Source organism: Phyllostomus discolor, chromosome 4 (genome assembly GCF_004126475.2).
Source record: "Phyllostomus discolor isolate MPI-MPIP mPhyDis1 chromosome 4, mPhyDis1.pri.v3, whole genome shotgun sequence".
Taxonomy (NCBI): Eukaryota; Metazoa; Chordata; class Mammalia; order Chiroptera; family Phyllostomidae; genus Phyllostomus; species Phyllostomus discolor.
This window is the reverse complement of record NC_040906.2, coordinates 205,372,762-205,391,074: the sequence shown is the minus strand read 5'-3', so window position 1 is coordinate 205,391,074 and position 18,313 is coordinate 205,372,762. Positions and strand designations below refer to the sequence as shown.

The following is an 18,313-nucleotide window of genomic DNA, read 5'->3' as shown; positions in this document are numbered from 1 at the left end:
TGCACCCCCTTACTTAGCAGCTGGCGTCCCGCTGCTTCTGGTAGCACGGCGCCCAGCACGGCACCCAGCGTGTTGCTCTGTGTGTGTGTTCAGCAAGAGCAGGGAAGGCGGTGAGGCTCACAAATGCACTTTCTTCCCATGTCCTCTCTTCCGATTCTACGCCGCCGCCGCCATTCCGGTTTCCGTAATAAAGTCTTAGGCGTTGTGCTAGCAGCCTCTGGCCATGAAGGTTCTGTACGATAGGAAAACCCTCCCAGTGTTTCACTTAGCGTCACTTCACCATTGCACTGACCTGGAACGATTCCCAAGAATTCCTTATGACCTTCCAGAGGAACCTGAGTGACTTATGGCACCGCGTCATTTTACTTACTAACCACGTCACGGGTGCACAAGCATTACATACGTGTGAAAAGTACATGGTCCTGGAACTGTGTAACCCAAAATGGGGAGCATTGAGAGAAAGGCGCACCCTAAGGGAGTTCTCCCCTCTATTTTCCACATGATGGTAGTTTTTCCATGGCCTTTCACGCAAACCAAAAGAAGGGTAAAAGTATGGAATTTTGAAGGCTCTTACATGATCCCAACAATTATTCTAACACAAATGCCTGTAGTCACATATTCGTAAATATTTTAAAGGAGTGGAAGTTCCTGTGCCGAGTTTGTAACAGTAAAGCTAAGGCAGCGCCGAAGCAGTCACGTGGGACACTGGGCAGGGAAAAGGCCCTAACAAGGTCACCGTTCACAGGGAGGGGCGGGGCTCCCCCTGGAGCACGTGGGAACAGGCAGAGCCCCTCCTCCACGGGGAGCTCAGACCCCGCCCTCCTGTCAGTCCCCCCCCCCCCCCCAGCAGGCCTGCCGTAGGAGCCCCCCGCAGGACCAGACGGGGGAGTGGTGAGGACCCCAAACAAGCCCCCACACAAGGCACTCATCTGTCCTAGAGGCCCTGCTCTGGGAGAGCAGGGACGTTGAGGTCCCAAAGAGCCCGGTGAAATCTCGGGCTTGGCCCTTGCCCTTGACCTTGAGAAAGGTCTACACCAAGTTCCACTCCTGTCTCCCAGGGTGCTTTCCAGGAGTAAACGAGATCATCTACACGGAGCACTCAGCACCGTCGTTAGTTCCTTCCTTCCCTTCTCATCTTAAGTAAAACTTCCTGTGGCATGAAGGAGCACACTCCCTATTCAGTGCTTTCCACACTGCTGTCCCGAGTCCTGTTTTACACGTTTTGCCACGGCAAGCACCACTGAAGGCACGAGGACAATCACCCGGAGCGCGTGTTCCCATTGGCGTGTGCTCTGTATTACGTGGCTAGGTGTGTTACTATAGACTCACACGATCGAATCCGAGCAGATCCTTAGAGGAGGCCTGGGTCCTGCTGCTGAAACAGGACGCGCCCGTCTCTGAACCCCCCGCCAGGGGAAGTCAGCGAGCTCAGAGGCGCACTCGGCCTGCGTCCTTGGCAGCACTTTGTCGCGAGCGCCGCCGCTTCAGAGCCTCCTGCTTCCCGATCTGCTCTCCTCGGCCCAGATGCTGCCCCCGGGGTGCGCGGGGAGGCGCCCCTAGAAAGCCGCTTCTGGGAGGGCCGTGGGCGTGAGGATGGGCGTGTGCCAACGCTGCGCCTGTGTCCTTTGCCCGCAGGAGGGTGCATGCACATGAAGTGCCCGCAGCCCCAGTGCCGGCTGGACTGGTGCTGGCACTGCGGCTGCGAGTGGAGCCGCACCTGCATGGCCGACCACTGGTTCGACGTGTAGCTGCCTCGGGGCGCACCGCCACTGGGCCTGGAGCACCGAGGCCTGCCAGTGTCGGCGACTCTCCCTTTCTCCACACATGCATGCGATCACACACAGGCTCATGCAAATAGACACACCACCACACACATGCACACACATCTACACACCACGCACGCACATACCATATATGCACACTCATGCACATGTGCGTGCACACGTGCACACACATAGTACATGCACTCGTGCACACACCCACATGTGTTCATGCCCACATGCAAGTATACACGTATACATTATACTCACATGCATGGGAGCGTGTGCGCACACATGTGTGCACATGTGTGCCCACAGGCACCCAGTTCTTTCCGCAATCACAGAAGCAGCACAGGAGCGGCCTGGCCCCCCTTCATCGTCCCCGTGGAGACCACCCTGTGGAAACTGACTGTGAGGCCGGCAAGAAGCTGTCTCAGGCCCCAGCAGCACGCACACCAGAGCACAGGGGAAGTGCCACCCGTCTCTCGGAGGGACTGTCACCCCTGTGTGAACTCAAGGCAGGCTGCACAAGCACCGAGAGAGGTTTCTCAGGTTTAGTTTCCTGCATCTGGCCTCCAGCCCACGCCAGAAGCAGCCATCGGGGCGGCCTCGGGAAGCCGTCCTGCGGGTCTGTTTTGGTGATTCTCTGAGGTCAGTGGCAACGGACTCTCAGAATCCTGCTCCCCGCTCCACGGCCGGTGCTCCGGTCCACAGTTTCACGGGGCATCGCTCCCCAGGGAACCACCAGCAACAGTCAGAGCGCTGTGTCTGTCCCCAGGAACGCTGCCTCTACGCACCCCATCGCTGGACCAGCCGCCCTGCATAGATCAGCTTGCCGGCGAGCTGGGAAGTCACGGGAGTGCATCTGAATGCTGAGTGTTGCCGTAGCCGGAAAGAAATCAAAACCGAATGTACTTTCATTGGACTTATTTGCAACTTGAGAAATTGTTTCTCTGAAAATATTACCAAATCTGTAATTGGGTTGTAAACATTAATTTTGCAGCTCGGAGAATAAGCTAATAATGACACACAGCTTCACCGTGAATGTATGGACAGGCTCCTGGGAAGGAGACACTTTAGCGGTGGTCTCGTCGTGATTCTCAGGGCTAACCAGAGTGCAGGCGGTTAGAACAGACCCTCCAGGAAGGCGTGCCTCCGGGACCACCGACATGAGCTGCGCCCGCCTGTCCGCCCGGAGAGTTCCTGCTCTCTTTGCGCAAACCCACACGTGCCCCAGACCTGCGGAGCTCGGGGCCACTCTCAGGGACACCCTTCTCCCCGAGGCAGGGGACCCCGCCGGGACATTTCCTTGTGTTAGCGTGGACTGGGGCAGAGTGTTGATCAAGGTTTCCTTTCTGGTTTTCTTCCTTTTTTTTTTTTTAAGCACTCGCAGCACACCAAAAAGACGCGTTTATATAAAATACAGCCAACCCCGCTTTCTGCAGCACGGGCTGCACGTGTGACCACTGTCTTCTCGGGCGGGTAGTGACCTCACTGGGTGCATGTAAGTCCTCTCGCACATGGGGTCCCTTTGCATCCAGGGGCCTGGGCATGAGAAAACCAGCAGCAGGCCCCCTCTCCGTGGAAGTGGCACCAGGAACCCTGCCGTGGGAGAGACGGGCGACCTCAGGGCATGTCCCCAGGACACCTGCCCTTCTTCCCCAACCTGGGACGGGGGGTAACCCCCACCCCCGGGCTGCCAGCCTCAGTAGGAAGCCGCAGGTTGGGCAGAGATAATTGGAGACTGAGGTTGGGAGTGAGGGACAGGGGTAGGTCCCGACAGCTGGGGTCCATGCTTCAGTCCCACCACACCCACTCTGGCCTGAGGTGCATTCTCGACAATCCCAGTAAGCAGCAGCTCCTTGCCCCCAGGGGACCCGGCGTCTCACGGCCCCGTGGCCCTGGGTTCCACGGTGCTGCCGCTGCTTGCCTCGGTGCGGACATGCAAGTTTGGGGCAGTCTTGCCGCGCGGCGTCCGGTGGGCCAACACCCCAGGCCTCTGCTCCTTTCCTGGCGGTGCTGCTTTTGGGTTTTTGTTTGTTTGTTTGTTTTAGCATAGGATACTGACTCTTGAAACTCGTTAAAGGAGAACAGCCCTATAAGTGAGTGTGAGCACAAACTACTATAAATTAACTTGTCTGGGTGTGAATGGCATCTCAAAGGGTGAGCATTGCCAAGGAATAAAAATAAAGGCTTTGCTGAAGAATCTCTATTTTTCTCTGAAATGCGTAAAGAAATACCTGACAGCTAGGCTTAAGGTTGTGTTCGAATTGTCAATAAAAGCATCAAGAAAGCTTTGGAGTCTGTCTTTGAAGGTGTCTTCTTCGTCAGCGCTGGGGGTGCGGGAGGGAGGCCCGGAAGCCCCCCTTGGGCCCCAAGAGGGCGCCCTGGCGAGGTGAATGCCCCTTGCATCTCCACTCTGAGCTCCAGAAGAACCCTGGTTGTTTTTCTTTTTACAATAATGTAGTTTTCAGCCCTGGCTGGTGTGGCTCAGTGGATTGAGCATCAGCCTGTGAACCAAAAGGTCGCCAGTTCAATTCCCAGTCAGGGCACACGCCTGGGTTGCGGGCCAGGTCCCCAGTAGGGGGCGCACAAGAGGCAACCTCACATTGATGTTTCCCGCTCTTTCTCCCTCCCTTGCCCTCTCTCTAAAAATAAGTAAATAAAATTTTTAAAATAAATAAAATAACGTAGTTTCTCAAGTGCTCTCCACATGTGAAAGTGCTCTAGTGAGCAAACCACCCTTTAAAAATCAAAGTTGTTTCCCTGCCCTATCAGCCAACTTTTCCAGTAAGTGTCTCAACAGAAGATTGCAATTGGAAAGACCCTCAGAATGTCGCTGGGATGCCACTTCGGACAAGGTCAGCGACCCGGAGCTGCTCTCTGCACCGGTGCGTGGCGCTGCCTCTCCTTGGGTGGCCGCGCCTGCTCCTCCCACAGCACCCTCGCAGGGGTGACCTGGGACACACCCCCTGGAGGGCAGACAGCAGGCCCTGGGGGCCCCTCGCTGCCACACTCTGCAGGAACCACTCTCGGGAAACGCATAGTGTCCAGGGCCCTGGGGTCTGGCACCGGCAGAGCGGAGAGGCGGCAGAAGAGGGTGCGTGACCTCGGGGACGATACACCTCCAGCTCCTGGGGATGTCACGGGGACCGAATGGACTGATCCACATAAAGCACTTGAGTGCCTCGTACGTGGGAATCACTCAGTGAGAGCCACGATTATTAATATGTGAATAAGCCAGTGGAGACCACCAAACTCACAAAAAAACTCAAAGCTAATGCAAACTCACTGAGGATGCCAGGGGTGTGTGTGTGAGTGTGTGTGTGTGTGTGTGTGTTCAGACAGTTAGTAGTCTCGTGGTGGAGGCAGGGGACTGGCCCGTGGTGGGAGCAGGTGGGTTGGATTCCCGGCTGCACGTGCGTTTGAAAGGCTTAAAGGGACAAGACCCGGCTGCTACGCAGATGAGCTCCAGGGTGCACACTGAAGGGCCGACGTTGTGACTGGGAGTGAGCAAGCACAGACTCGGGGTGTCTGTTTGCAAAGCAGCAGCGACGTGGGGAGAACCGACCTCATGTGTGGGTGGGGCCGTGTCCCACCCCCACGGGTGCCTCTGCATGGCCACCTCAATACCAGGGAGGGAATCGATGTCAGTGTTTTAAAAAAGCCCTATTTTAAAACAACATCGAGCCCATCTTCAGGTGCTCATCGTGGATAAACTGCTCAACCACGGATACTTAAGACCTTTTCCTACAGTTTAAGTAATTACAAAAAGGAGTATTGCACGATGAAAACTATTCTGCAACACGAACAGATATTTACAATGTAAGTGAAAAGTTTGCCAAAACTGTGTGGGTCCTGGGATGGCAATTATTTTAAAAATCAATTCTAAGAAAAATGTATTAAAGAACATGCACAAAAACGCAGTTTTGCTGTGGTGATAAAATTACGTATGAGTTTTTTACTTGTCTCTACTTTCCATGTTTTTTTGGCAGTGTGAAAAATCACTTCATAGCCCTGGCTGGTGTAGCTCAGTGGATTGAGCACGGGCTGCGAACCAAAGTGTCGCAGGTTCGGTTCCCAGTCAGGGCACATGCCTGGGTTGCAGGCCATAACCCCCAGCAACCGCACATTGATGTTTCTCTCTCTCTCTCTCTCCCTTCCTTCCCTCTCTAAAAATAAATAAATAAAATCTTTAAAAAAATCACTTCATAATGAAAAAGTTTTTCTTAAATTCCCCATGACAGTTAAGGATGCGCATATCGCCTGTAGCCAAGGAGTGAAGATTTTCTAATCAATAATTTTGATCTCAAGTTTTCCTGAAGTGATAACAAAACAGTCAAGTCTCCCTGTTGCTTCTTTCAAAGGAGTTTTGCCACATGAGTTTGGCAGGGAAAGGGGGCGGGGAGAAGGAGCTGGACTGGATCCCTGGGGCGGCACGGTTCCGCTCCCCACCCCAGCAGAACGGGGACCTTCCCGAGTTTTCCCTGAGCACCCCCCTGCTCAGCCGCGCTGGGTGGCCCGCCTCCTGCTCACCCAGGACCCAGGCGCGTCCTGGCGCGTGGGCAGACACCTAAGGAAACAGAAGATTAACACGCCAATGTCAGCAGCCACTCTGTCTTACCGGTAGGAAAGCTGAGGTTTCTGTGACCCTGATTCCTCCTTCCAAAAGCCGCGTTCCCAGCGTGCCCCTGGCCTGCGTCCGGAAGCCGTGGAGATGCTGCTGCAGCGGGTGGGGTGCGTGGGAAGGAGGTGAACAGAAATCCACTCCACGCGACGCCAAGGGCAGCGACGCATTTTTGTTCAGGAGCCACGGGAGATTACTTCTCTCTTTCCAAAGTAAACTGGGTCCATTAAATAAAGCCACTTAAATTTACTTTAAAAAGGGGTTTGGTGACTGAGGCAGCCTTGGGCAAGCAGGGCCGAGCTCCCCCGCTGCCTGAGGACCCACGGGGTGTTCGGGTGGCAGGTCCACGCGTCTGGCTGACGGGGGTGGCTCCCGGGCCGCCCTGGGCTCTTCCCTCTGCCGCCAGCCAGCCCTCGGGACACTTAAGCCCTGACCCCCCTTAAGCCAAACCAAGCGGGAGGCCGACGTCTTGGTGCCTCCAAAGAAGCTGGTCCCACTAAGCAGAGCAGAGGAAGCCCTGACCCTCCCGCGGGACCGCCCCGGGGGACCGCCCCGGGGGACTTGGGGACCCCTGCGTTCTGAGACAGCGCTCCGCGTCAGGCTGGCTGGCTGAGGCCGGGCGCTGAGCGCGGGTTCCCGTCTGGTCCACTCGGGGGGGAACCGAGAAGCAGTAGACAGGCAGCCCCCAGGGGCAGTGTGTGTGTGGCGCGTGGGGAATAAATATTAGGGGGTGGGGGAGGGCCGGGTGGGGGGGGACGTGTCATCTCCCCTGGTTTTTCAGGGCCGTCCGTCCACAGTGCCCGGCACCGAAAACCACACCCCGGAGGGTGTCGTCTCACCCTCTCTGCGGTGCCTTGCGGTTTCTCGCCGTCAGAGGCACCTGCAGGGGTCCCGTGGACGTTCCCACACCGTCCTCTCCTCGGCACGCCTCCCTTTCGGTCCCGGTGTGTCTGCACCGGGAGAGTTTCTCCCCCGAGTTCATGTGCGCAAACTGTCTTCTCACCTGGCGGAAGCCACCTGGTCGCTCAGCGCAGTTCCTGTAGGAAGACGTGCAGCAGGGGGTGACCGTTTCTGGAGGAGCCCCCGGGTTATCCTGGGAGTGAACTCCGAGCTGCTGGACAGCCAGCCTCGGCGCCCAGGAGGGCGTTCCATGAGGCAAGTCCGGGTTCAAGTTCAATGAGCGTGAGTCCGGGGCTCCACGCTTGGCCTCTGGGGGCAGGGCAGGGGGGCCGCGCTGGGGCAGCCACAGGACTCCCTGGTCCCTGGGCAGCTGCCACCCACCAAAAGCACAAGCTCCACTTCTCAGAAGCAGAGAAACCAGGCCTGGGTTTCTGCGTCCCCAGCCTCACGATGGTTTCTCACCCCATCGCACCGCGGCTCCCCGGGGACGCTTCCGGCGGCGGCTCAGGTCCCCTGCACGGGAGAAAAGGGCCGCGGGTGTGACTCGTGGGATCGAAACTCTGCTGTCCGGGCTTCCGTGTTTCCTCAACAAATCACGTTCCAGGAGCAAAATGACGCTGCACGCACAGACTTCACCCACGCGACCTTTTCCCTGCGTGGTTTTCCCGACACCACGTGGACGGCAGGGTCCGTCGGTTAACAGCGCATCACGCCCCCGGCCTGACCCGTGTGGCTCTGTGGGTTGGACGCTGTCCCACAAAGCGAAGGGTCACCGTTCAACTCCAGGTCAGGGCCCCCAGTCGGGGTGGGTACCAGGGGCAACCGATCGATGTCTCTCTTTCACATCACTTCTTCTCTCCCTCTTTCTCCCCGCCCTTCCCCTCTCTCTAAAAATAAAATCTTCTTTTTTAAAAATCGGGTTTTTGCGTACTTGGCAAATACCTACGGAATTTAACTTTCTGTCGTCAGTCCCCCAGCTGGAAAGCCGCGTCAGCATTCCCGGGAAAGGTGGGAGAAAACCTCACTGCACCTCGGGGAGCCACGGGTCCCTTCTTGGACAGGAGCCGAAGCCCAGCTTCCCTGGCCTTTGGGTGGGCGGTCGGGAGGCAGTCGCACGGTGGGGTCCCACCCTTGGCGTTTTTGACGGACACAGACTCGACCCTGGACACTCAGCTGAGAAACACGAGGAGCAAAGACAGAACACGGCCCACGCCGGCAGGTCCACGTACCCCGCTCTCAGACACTGCGTGGCCCCGCCAGACGGGGCGAGCTGGGGTCAGGGGCGGGGATGGGCCACCCGCCCACTGGTCCTGACGCCCGGCCCCCACGACGGTCATCCTCGGGTGTAATTTTTATACGACGCAGCGTCCAAATCACAAAGCGACTGCACCTGCCAGCGGTCAGCCAGAAAAGCAGACGCTTGCTTTAGCGCTGGAGGAAAAGTGGGTGATACGGGGTTTATTAAGAAAGATATTGGTCTCCAAAGTGGCCGTCGTTTTTAAGGAATTGTAAGGTAGCAGTCACGAAACGTCACTTTTTGTCCTGTTCTCTGCGTGGGGACTCTCTCCAGTGGGTGTCACCAGCGGTGCCTGGGCTGTCCCCCCGCCCCCAGTTTCCGGGGGACAGTGCCCCTTTGCCGCCCGGGCTCCTGCCGGGTGTGTGCACGCCCCCCTCATCTCAAGTCTGCCTGCGGCGTCTCTGAGCTGATTCTCCCCCCTCCCCCTCCCTCCGCCACCGGGAAGAGGACGGCCGCCCTCTGCACGTAGGACGTTTTGTGTTTTCCCCGACGCAACAGCTGTTCCGACAGCCAGCCCGTGGCCCACGCGGACTCCTCGCCCCTCCCCTCCCCCCTCTGCCAGCCTCCCGCTCTCCGCTCCCCGTCCCGCCTCCCTCGTGCCCTTAGGTCACGTGACGTCGACCCGCCGCCTGCCGAGCGTCCGGCGGGCGCCGAGGGTGCGGGGCGCACCAGCCCGGGGGTGGAGGACGAGATGCGCAGATCCGTGGAGTCCGAGGTCCAAGGTAAGCATTCTGGAATGTTCCACTTGGACAAGAGGATTGCCCAGAAGCGGGGTGAGTGGTGGCCTCACCCCAGGCACCGAGTGAACCCGTAGAGGACATTCGCAGACGCGGGGCGCGGGGTGGGGGGGGGTCCCAGAACGCTGGCTTCGCTGTGGGGGCAGGGGCGAGGCAGGGCGCTGGCGGGGGGGGGGGGGGGGGGGGGGGGCTTCCGGGCCGCGGCGTTCGGAGAAGGTCCCGGAACTGGAAACAGAGGAAAGGCCCCTGCGGGAAGACTCCTGTCCCTGGGGCGTGTGTACACGTGTCCCCGCGTGCGTTTCCTGGGCGGGGCCTGAATGAACGTGCGGCCACGTGAGGACACTGTCCCCCAAACAGCACAGCGAACGGCCGTGCGTCTCAGGTCTCGTCCCTCCGCCCTGGACCCCGTCCTCACCAGCGGGCCGGACGCACGGCCCCCCACAGCCCACCCAGAGGTCACAGGACGCAGGAGCGTGTCTGCATCCCCCTGAGGACGCGGCCACCAAGCCCCTCCCTCGTGTCTTCAGACCTGAAAGGGTGCGTGAATTTGTTCATGGAACCATCTCAACGTGCTTTGGGGGGGGGCATCTCTTCTTCAAAACGGAGCTCACATGGAGGGTTAGCAACAGGGAGTGGGAGGGGGAGAGAGGGAAGGTACAGAGAATAAGTAGCATAAATGGTAGGCACAAAATAAGGGGAGGGTAAGAATACTGTGGGAGATGGAGAAGTCAAAGAACTTATATGTACAACCCACGGACGTGAACTAAAGGGGGGGGAATGTGGGTGGGAGGGGGCGTGCAGGGCAGAGGGGAGTGAAGAGGGAAAATGGGACGACTGTAATAGCAGAATCCATAAAATATATTTTTTAAAAACAAGGAGAGCAGCACCTGCTTAGCGGTCACAACATGACAGCGCCCAGCGGTCACCACTGTGGTGCCGGACAGAGGCTGAGAGGCGGGTGCACCCAGCCTCCTCTTGCTCCCGTCCTCCAGCCGCTGGGAGAGGGGCCTGCGTCTGACCCAGCACGAGAAGGACCCTTGGCGAGACCAGCGGTTCGAGGTCGCCTGACGTGGCCCTGCCACCTCCTGGGAGGCGGAGCTCTGGGCCGTGAACCACTCTCCACAGAGCGTCCCCTGCGGGATGGGCTGTGGACACCGAGATGTGGTCCATGAGCACGCGTGGCCCCCAAAGGCGCGTGTCCTGCACGTGGGGGAGAGTTTAAGCCACGGGGTTATCTCCTCCCCCCAATTCGTCAGGTACAGGCGATTGGCTTCAACTCCGATTTGTAAGAAACGCGTCAGACCGGAACCTTTAGACTTCCCGCGGGGACGCGGATGCGGACGCACGCGTGCGGCAGCCTTGGGCGCGTGCGCCTGAAGGCTACACAGAAAGATGCCGCAGGCCGCTTGGACCCGCGGTCCCCTGCCCGGTGCTTGCGGGAGCCCGGCGAGGTCCCCTCGCAGTGGGGGGAACACGGCCTCTCTCGTCCCGCAGCTGGTGGGCGGTGCCAGGTGCCATTTTCTTTATCTACTTTGGGACAGTCTTACCTAATGATTTTGGCCCCTCCCTTTAAAATCTATCGCTGGATTTTAAAAATAAAAGATAGACGAGTATGGCTTATAAAACAGCCCAAACGTGGCCCTCACTCCACCAGGTTGAGGGGACCTGCCGCCTGAACAATGGTGACCGAGACGTTGTCACCATCTTTCACATCCGACGTGAAATCACTCACTTGTTGGCCGAGAGGGAACCTTTGGGCTTTCAGGCCCCGCCCCCTGCTCCTCTGGGTGAGAGCTGCTCGCTGTGCACGAGAAAATGCTGTGGGTTCAGACTGCGGGACGCGGTCCGAAAGGTCGTGGGGACGAAGGAAACACACAGTCAAACCCGGGCTGCCCTCTGCCCTCGGCCACCAGGCCACTGATCCCTGACCCGGGGAGCAGCGGCCCCTCCCTGTCGGGGACGCTGTGGCACAGGTCTTTCAGGGACAGAGAGCAGCTGCCGCCTGAACAATGGGTGGCTGTCACTGCCAGGGGCCAGCTTGCTCGCAGAACAGACCATGGGGGTCTGGGCAGCCGCGCTCTGACTCGGAGAGAGGGGCCAGATGTCGGCCGGCGGGGCGGGTCACGGGCAGTGCCGGACGGTGGGCAAAGGTGATGGGGACCTGAGGGGCCAGGTCAGAGGCGTCCCGGCAGCTGGGAGAGGATTCCCAAGCCCGTCCTCCGGCCTCAGGATCCGAGTTTCAGTCTTTCCGACAACGGGGTGAGGGGAGGAGGAGGCCAGCACGAGAAGGAGAGGTTTCTCCACAACCCTGAGTCTCTGCCATGCGGCGCCCTCAGACCTGAACTCGCAGCATTTCATGGGACACTTGGGGACCACTGTCTCACTGCGCCCACAGGACTCACTTAACAACAACCTGCGGCTGAGACGCTGGCGCCCGAACCTGGGGCGCACACGGTCCCAAACCTGGGGTGCACGCGGTCGTGAAGGGACACACAGGGGACGTTGGGGAGAAAGAGGAAAGAGGCCGCCAGGGCGCAGAGAGACTGAAACCCAGCTCTCTCTGCCGTCAGAGGCCGTCGTGATGATGGGACATTTTCTTTGGTGCCCTCACATCTTGGATGCCCTGCTACAGCGGGGCTGGGGGAGGGGGTCGGGTGACACCACAGCCATCGGTGTGAGACACCCTGGGGGCCCAGAGCTTCGAGCCCAGCCCCCCCCCCGCCGCCTGGCGGCCTCCCACTGAAGGTGGTTCTCTACATAGAACTTCTCCGCCGTGGCTGTGTGGTACCAAAGAGGGGGGGAGAGCCGTCCTCTCCGATAGGAGGGCGGGAGGGGTGTCCGCCTCACTGACCCGTGCGCCCCTGTGTCCGTGTCCACAAAAGCCTCTTTGTGACGGGTCACCAGTCACCGCTGACAGAGCAAATACCATCACAGCAGAAGCCGCGCCCCTTCTTTGTTGTGGGGAGCGAACGCTGCTGCAGAAAGGGGAGGGGAGCGCCACCCTCCTCCCGCCCTCCCTGTCAGGGCCCGGGTTCTGTAGCCCGGGAGACGCAGGAGGTCTGATGAACGGCACCTCTGACCCGTTTCACTTGCCGTGGGGTTTGCCAAGGCCCCGGCTGTCCCCCCAACCACCAGTCATGTAAATATCACCCATCTGATGACAAAAGGCCACAGCCGTGAAAGACACATCCTGCCGGGTGTGTGGTTTCCACCAGAACCAAAGAGGAGAGGGCTCGCAGGTCCTGGCAAGCGCCCCGGGTGCCCAGGGACTGCACACGGGCGCCGTCTCTTCACGTCTGGGGACACAGCACGAAGGCGTCTGTGGTCATTCCTCGGTCCCTTCGCTCATCCCGCTGACTTCTGCTCGGGGACCCCTTTCTGATGCGTCAGCGGGGGCTGGGCCCCGCGGGGAGCCGGGCAAGCAGGGAGGGGTCCGAGAGTGGGCTCCGGGTGAAATCGCATCAACTCTGCAGAGGAGGCCAGAGCCACAGTGCGTTCGACCACAACACTGAGGCCGGGCTGGGTCGTTAAAGGTCGTGATTACATTGTAACTGTGCAGGGGCAAGCCGTGTTCTAAAGATTATACACACACACACATATGTGTTTATGTGTGCGTGTGTATACATATATATAAAGCGGTAGAGTGTTGTGGTATGTGCGACTATCAAATACTTTGGCAAAAGCATGTGTCTGTCTAAATATAAGATGATACACATGTACATAGTATGCACACATTATTACACACACATTACCGGGCGTCTGTGTGTCCGTATAAACAGAGAGCAGACTTTGCAAATTAGTAACAATCGGTCAGTGCAAGTGAAGAGAGTGGGGGTGTTCATTGTATTTGTTTTTGCCCTTTCTATAGTTCTAAATTGCTTCACATTACAGTTAGAGGGAAACTTATCTCTGACCTCGAGGAAGTTACTGTCCAGAGATCGATTTTTTTCCCTGACATAAAGGAAAGGAGGGGAGGATCGGGTTGCAGGCACGCAAGGTCAGAAGTCACTCAAAGTCGATCGTGGAAACTAACATCGACCGGGGCCGGGGTCTCTGGTGGAAAGGCCGGGACGGCCCGCCCCGGCCACACGCGCGTGCAATCCCAGCCACAAAGGAGGAAGCCCCGCGGCAGGCGCACCTGGTCGGGCTGAGCCCCGGCCTCCGCCCAGGGGTCCCGGCCAGGGTCCCTGAGACCCCAGGCGGGTGCCCTCAGGGGACCAAACTCTGCGGGGTGTCACAGAGGCCCCCCCCACCCCGACACCCGGAGAGGCGCCTTTGTCGTAGACTCGGCTCCTCCGAGAAGAGAGTGGTGACCGACTCAAGGTCACAGCCAGCTCTGAGGCCGGGCCACCGCCTGCACACAGCAGGGGCCTCAGGCCACTGACTAGCCGGTACCCAGTGACACCTGAGTGGGTGCTTAGCGACGAGCAGTGCAGAGAGGATGCTTGTGACCACAAATCAGAGAGAAGGCGGAGCCAGCACCCTGCTCTGTCCGGGGTCAGAGGCCATGGAAAGGGGCGGGCCTGCAGGGCCTCTCCTGGCAGCAGTAGGGCCCTGCGCTCCAGGAGGCCGAGGAGAGTAGAGCTTCTTTGAGAACGAAGCTGACACAGGGGAGGGCAAGAGAGGAGTGGGAGCAGGAGCCGGCAGATGGTGGGGGCGGGGCACTGGGCTCGGATTCAGCTCTGGCGACCTCATGGCCAGGCCAGCCCGGACCCGGCTGGCGCACTGAGGGGCCACCCCAAGCCACCAGGAGAGGGTGAGGGTCAGGCCATCCCCGCCAGGGCCAAGGGCCGCCCCGTCCTGCCTGCCCGCTACTTTACAAGGACTGTCGGGGGTGACACGGCCACCGGCAAGTCCTCCACCACCAAGGAGTAACGGTCTCAGGAAGGCCGGGAAACGGAGACGCACAACGGTGGCCCCAGGCGAAACCTCCGCAGGGACGGAGGCTCCCTGCCCACCGCCGGCCCATCCCGGATCCAGGACTGGGACCTCAGGCTGTTCCCCCCACCCCCCAGCACCAGGAACATGCTCCCTCCCCCATCAGAGCTGAATCCAAGATTTCCCCTGGACCCCAACTTCACAGTTCTCTGAGCTTCTACGGGTCACCTCAGCTGGCAGGCCCAGGCCATCCCCCCCCCAGACCGCCCCCTGTGGGGCATCATGGGTGCTGCAGCCAGGGGTCTCCGCCCAGGGGCTCCACGTGGGCCGGGTGCTCCATCCGCACCCAACACAGAGTCCGGGCTCAGCCCGTCCGCCTGCCCCGAGGGGTCTCCCCTCACTCCTGCCTTTCCGTCGGCGGCGCCGCCATGGCACCGCTTCCCGGTTCCTTCGGACCCCTCCCCGTCTCTCTGGCGGCTGCTCACGCTCCCAGCATCTCGGCCTCTGCGGCGCCTCTCGCAGCTGCCCCCTCCCGTCCCCGTCCCCGCTGCCAGGGCCATTAGGGCTCCCACTGGACTCCCTGACCTCGGGCCGGCCCTCCGGGCCGTCCTGCACTCCAACTCCGTGAGAGAGGCACTCGCTGGTCAGAGGCCTCGCGGCGATCATCCTGGGCTCGTGGAAGAGCGTTCTGTGGTTTTAGAGCGCTGGGCGGCTATTCAGGTTAGTCCGGCCATTCCCGGGTTCCCGTCCAGGTCGCGGAGCAGGCGGTGGGGGCGGGGGAGGGGCAGCCTCTTCTGTCTCCATCGCCGCCCTGCTGGCGCCGCAGATGCCCCCCCTGCTCCCCAGTGCGAGCAAACCCGGCTCTGCCCCGTGCCGCCGGACTGCAGAGTCGCGGCTCCCGGCGAACAGCTCCGTGTTCCTCTGCGGAGGGTGGACGGGATGGCCCCGGTGCCGGAACGGGGTCCTGGGCTCAAGGAGAGTGAGCGGGGCAGAGGCCCATCTGGGGAGAGAGCCCGGCCTCAAGCAGCAGGAGCCCTGGCCCCCCTCAGGGTCCGCCCACCTCTCTTCCCAGGGGGAGCCCTCTCCCCGGTGCTGACTCCCCGGGGTGCACGCACCAGTGTGGGGGCGCGGTCCGATCCTCGGGGCAGGGGGCTCCGGTGTCCGTGATCCTGTTCCCTGGTGGGAACAGAGTTACTTTTTCTGCGTTTCCTTTACTACAGAGGAGCTGGCCTCCTTGAGACCATTAAATATGCCTTTTCACGATTTGGAGATTTTTCAGCATTTAAAAGCAACAGCAGCTTTCCCCAAAGGATAGGCTATTAGATCATTTCAAAGAGGACTGTAAAAGGTGAAGGGACTGAGCGAATAAGAGAACTCACAGACGACAGTACGTTGATTACCGGAATGAAAGGGGGGGGCAGGGGGAAGAGGGTAAGGGGGGCGGTAATGGTAGGGGTAATGGTGTGGGGGGTGAATTATTTCCTTTGACCCTCCCCTCTCAGACGGGGGGTGGCCAGCTGACCACGCACACCCTGTGCCGGCAACAAAAACACAGTGAATGAACATGCTGAACGCTCCTGCTCCTGGGCGGAGCAGCTAACTCGGGGGCGCGGGTGCTGGGTGCTGCGGGCCGCAGCGGGGACTGGGCACAGGGACCGAGGACAGATGGAAGGGCCCAGGCCTGGGGCCCCGGGCGTGGCGGTCACAGCCGAGGACCAGGAACTGAAGCCGGGGCCTCGGGGCCGGCCCCTTCCTTCCAGCGAGCAGCAGGCTCCCCGCCACCTTGCACCTCACTCCGAGGTCAGCCACGCCTCCACGTGTGCACCCCCAAAACGCGAATGGGCCTAGCTGATCTCTACGGCCCCCTTTCATACTAAAATTGTACGGTTCTGGTCCACAGGGCTGAGTCACGGCGAGCTGAGACGGAAAAGTTAGACGATGTTCTGAATGTTCCGGTTAAGAGGGCAGGAGTCTGTCTCTGTTGTACAATGTTTCCATCCAGTCACTGGAGTGTGAAGACCGTTTTGTTACTTGAAGACGGGAAGCCCAGAGACTGGGAGTGAGTGCTAGGGGAGCTTCTGGGCGCCCGGGGGGCCCCGGGACCGGCTGTCCCTGCCCTCACGCCATCAGGGGGATCGGGGGTCCTCCCCAGGCTGCGCAGCCCCGCAGTCGGGGGAGCGTGTGTGTGTATGGCGGCATTTCCAGCCGGCTGCCACAGCCGATTCCAGCTGTCCTGCAGGAGCAGGGCCATCCCAGCCAGCAGAAACGGGGCGTTTATGACGTCCTGGGCGTCTTCCTTCCCGAGACGGCCGGCGGCACCCAAATATCCGTGCTCTGCCGGTGGCTTCAGACACCCCCCTTCCAGCCGCTCTGACGCCGCAGCTGGCTCAGGGGTGGAACAGAGGCAGTCGAAGGTTGCTCCGCCGTCTCTCTGCTCGTAGCCAGCGACGGTTTGCTTCATCCTGTTTCAGTGCATGTCCCTTAGATTAGACAGGAACAGTGTCACAGCCCCAGGGGACAGTTGGGAGCCCCCGCCAGTGGGGGCGTGTCCTGACTCAGGGAGCACCCCCCCTTTCCCCGCCGCCGCCCACTCACACCCGGTCCCCCACGACTCTTCCAATCGCTCACCGATCCTGCCGGCTCCAGCTTCACTTGTGTGGTCCCTTTTCATTCAAAGACGGGCCCCTCCCCCCCGAGTGACTGGTGTGGGACGCTGAACCCCTGGCTCTCTGTGGGCACCTACTGGCACTGGAGACATCCGGTGGACAGAGGGGACGATGTCACAGCTGTGCAGCCCCCCCTCCACGTCCTGAAACACACCCGGTGACCCCTCCTCGGTTCCCCACCAGACAACACAAGTACTTCTGCTTCCGTTTGTGGCGTCTCACGAGCACTCGTCAGAGGCCTGTGACGTCTCGGTAACCTCACAGAGTGTTCGAGTCCCAAGAAATTGTTCCAATGATCCGCACCCACGCCTTCCTCGTGCAGCGAGAGAAGCAGAGCTCCTGCGAGGGCCCGGGCGCAGCCCGCACCTTCCTCGGTGGCGAGCGGAGTTCCTTGCCCCGGTCAGAGGGGCAGAGCCACAGGGGCCGGAACTCGTGCAGCCGGGCGGTGCGGCCTCCTCAGGGCTCAGCCGGGGCATCCCCCGGGGGCACGGCCCTTCCAGTGCACAGAAGTGGGTTCAAAGGTTCACATTCAAAGACACAGCCGGAGTGTGCCAGTTCTCCACATTCACATTGCCCTTGGGTTCCCCTGGCTCCAGTCCGGCAGGAGGAGGGAAGAACTTGCACAAGCGAAACGTATTATCAGAACACATCGTGAGTCGGAGAGGAACGAAGAGGAGTTAGTACCTCCCCGCCCAGCGCCCAGCACAGGCGGGAGGGGACCAGGTCAGGGGGTGGAACCCCTCTCTGGAGTTCTCGGGCACTGGTCGGGGCCCCCGGGCAGTGGTCCTGGACCCAGTCTGACGCTCACTCCCCCGAGTCCTGGCTTCCCACCCACAGAATGCCGTGCAGGGTGGGCGCTCCTCGGGGGCCCCCTGGCTCACGCGGAGACCTGTTTTCTACAGAAGCTTTGGCTCCCGTCCTGAAATCTCCCCAGGGTGCGGCGTGGTGCCCGAGCAGCAGCCTGTGCACCACCCAGGAACTTCATCGAAAGGTGTATTCTCAGGCCCCACCCAGACCTACCTGGTCAGAAGCTCTGGGGTGGGGCCCAGGGAGGGCGTTGTCACCTAACCTGCTGGACGAGTGACAGGTGACGGTGACTGCCAGGGAACCGCAGTCTGAGGTCCCCGCTCCATCCAGCACAAGCAGCAGGCCGGGTCGGCAGGCTGTGCGGGGCAGGCCGCACACCTCACGCCCGGGAAGCTGATACAAAGTGAGGAGCCCTCCCTCCTTCCGAAACTACCGGGAGTTAGGAGGAGCCGCTTCCACACGTTAGATCTGGTGAGCAGCGCACCAAGCTAAGTGAAATTTCACAGACGATATGCAGACACGTAGTTTAATGCAGTCAGATGGTTTTGCTTGTCTGAAAGAACAGTGTGGCTAACAGGTGCTCCTATCGGACTAAAGGCACAGCAGACACAGAGCGTTTATCGGTGAATCCTCTAGTAACT

General features: G+C 60.1%; 1 protein-coding gene across 1 annotated transcript in view; it reads left to right on the top strand.

Moving 5' to 3' along the window:
- Nucleotides 1-1,883, top strand: part of PRKN (parkin RBR E3 ubiquitin protein ligase) — a 976,089-nt gene extending 974,206 nt beyond the window's left edge. The window contains exon 12 of the mRNA XM_036024958.1: nt 1,636-1,883. Coding sequence (XP_035880851.1) covers nt 1,636-1,748 — 113 coding nt within the window. The 3' untranslated portion in view covers nt 1,749-1,883. The remainder of the gene's footprint in view (nt 1-1,635) is intronic.
- Nucleotides 1,884-18,313: the final 16,430 nt, after the last annotated feature.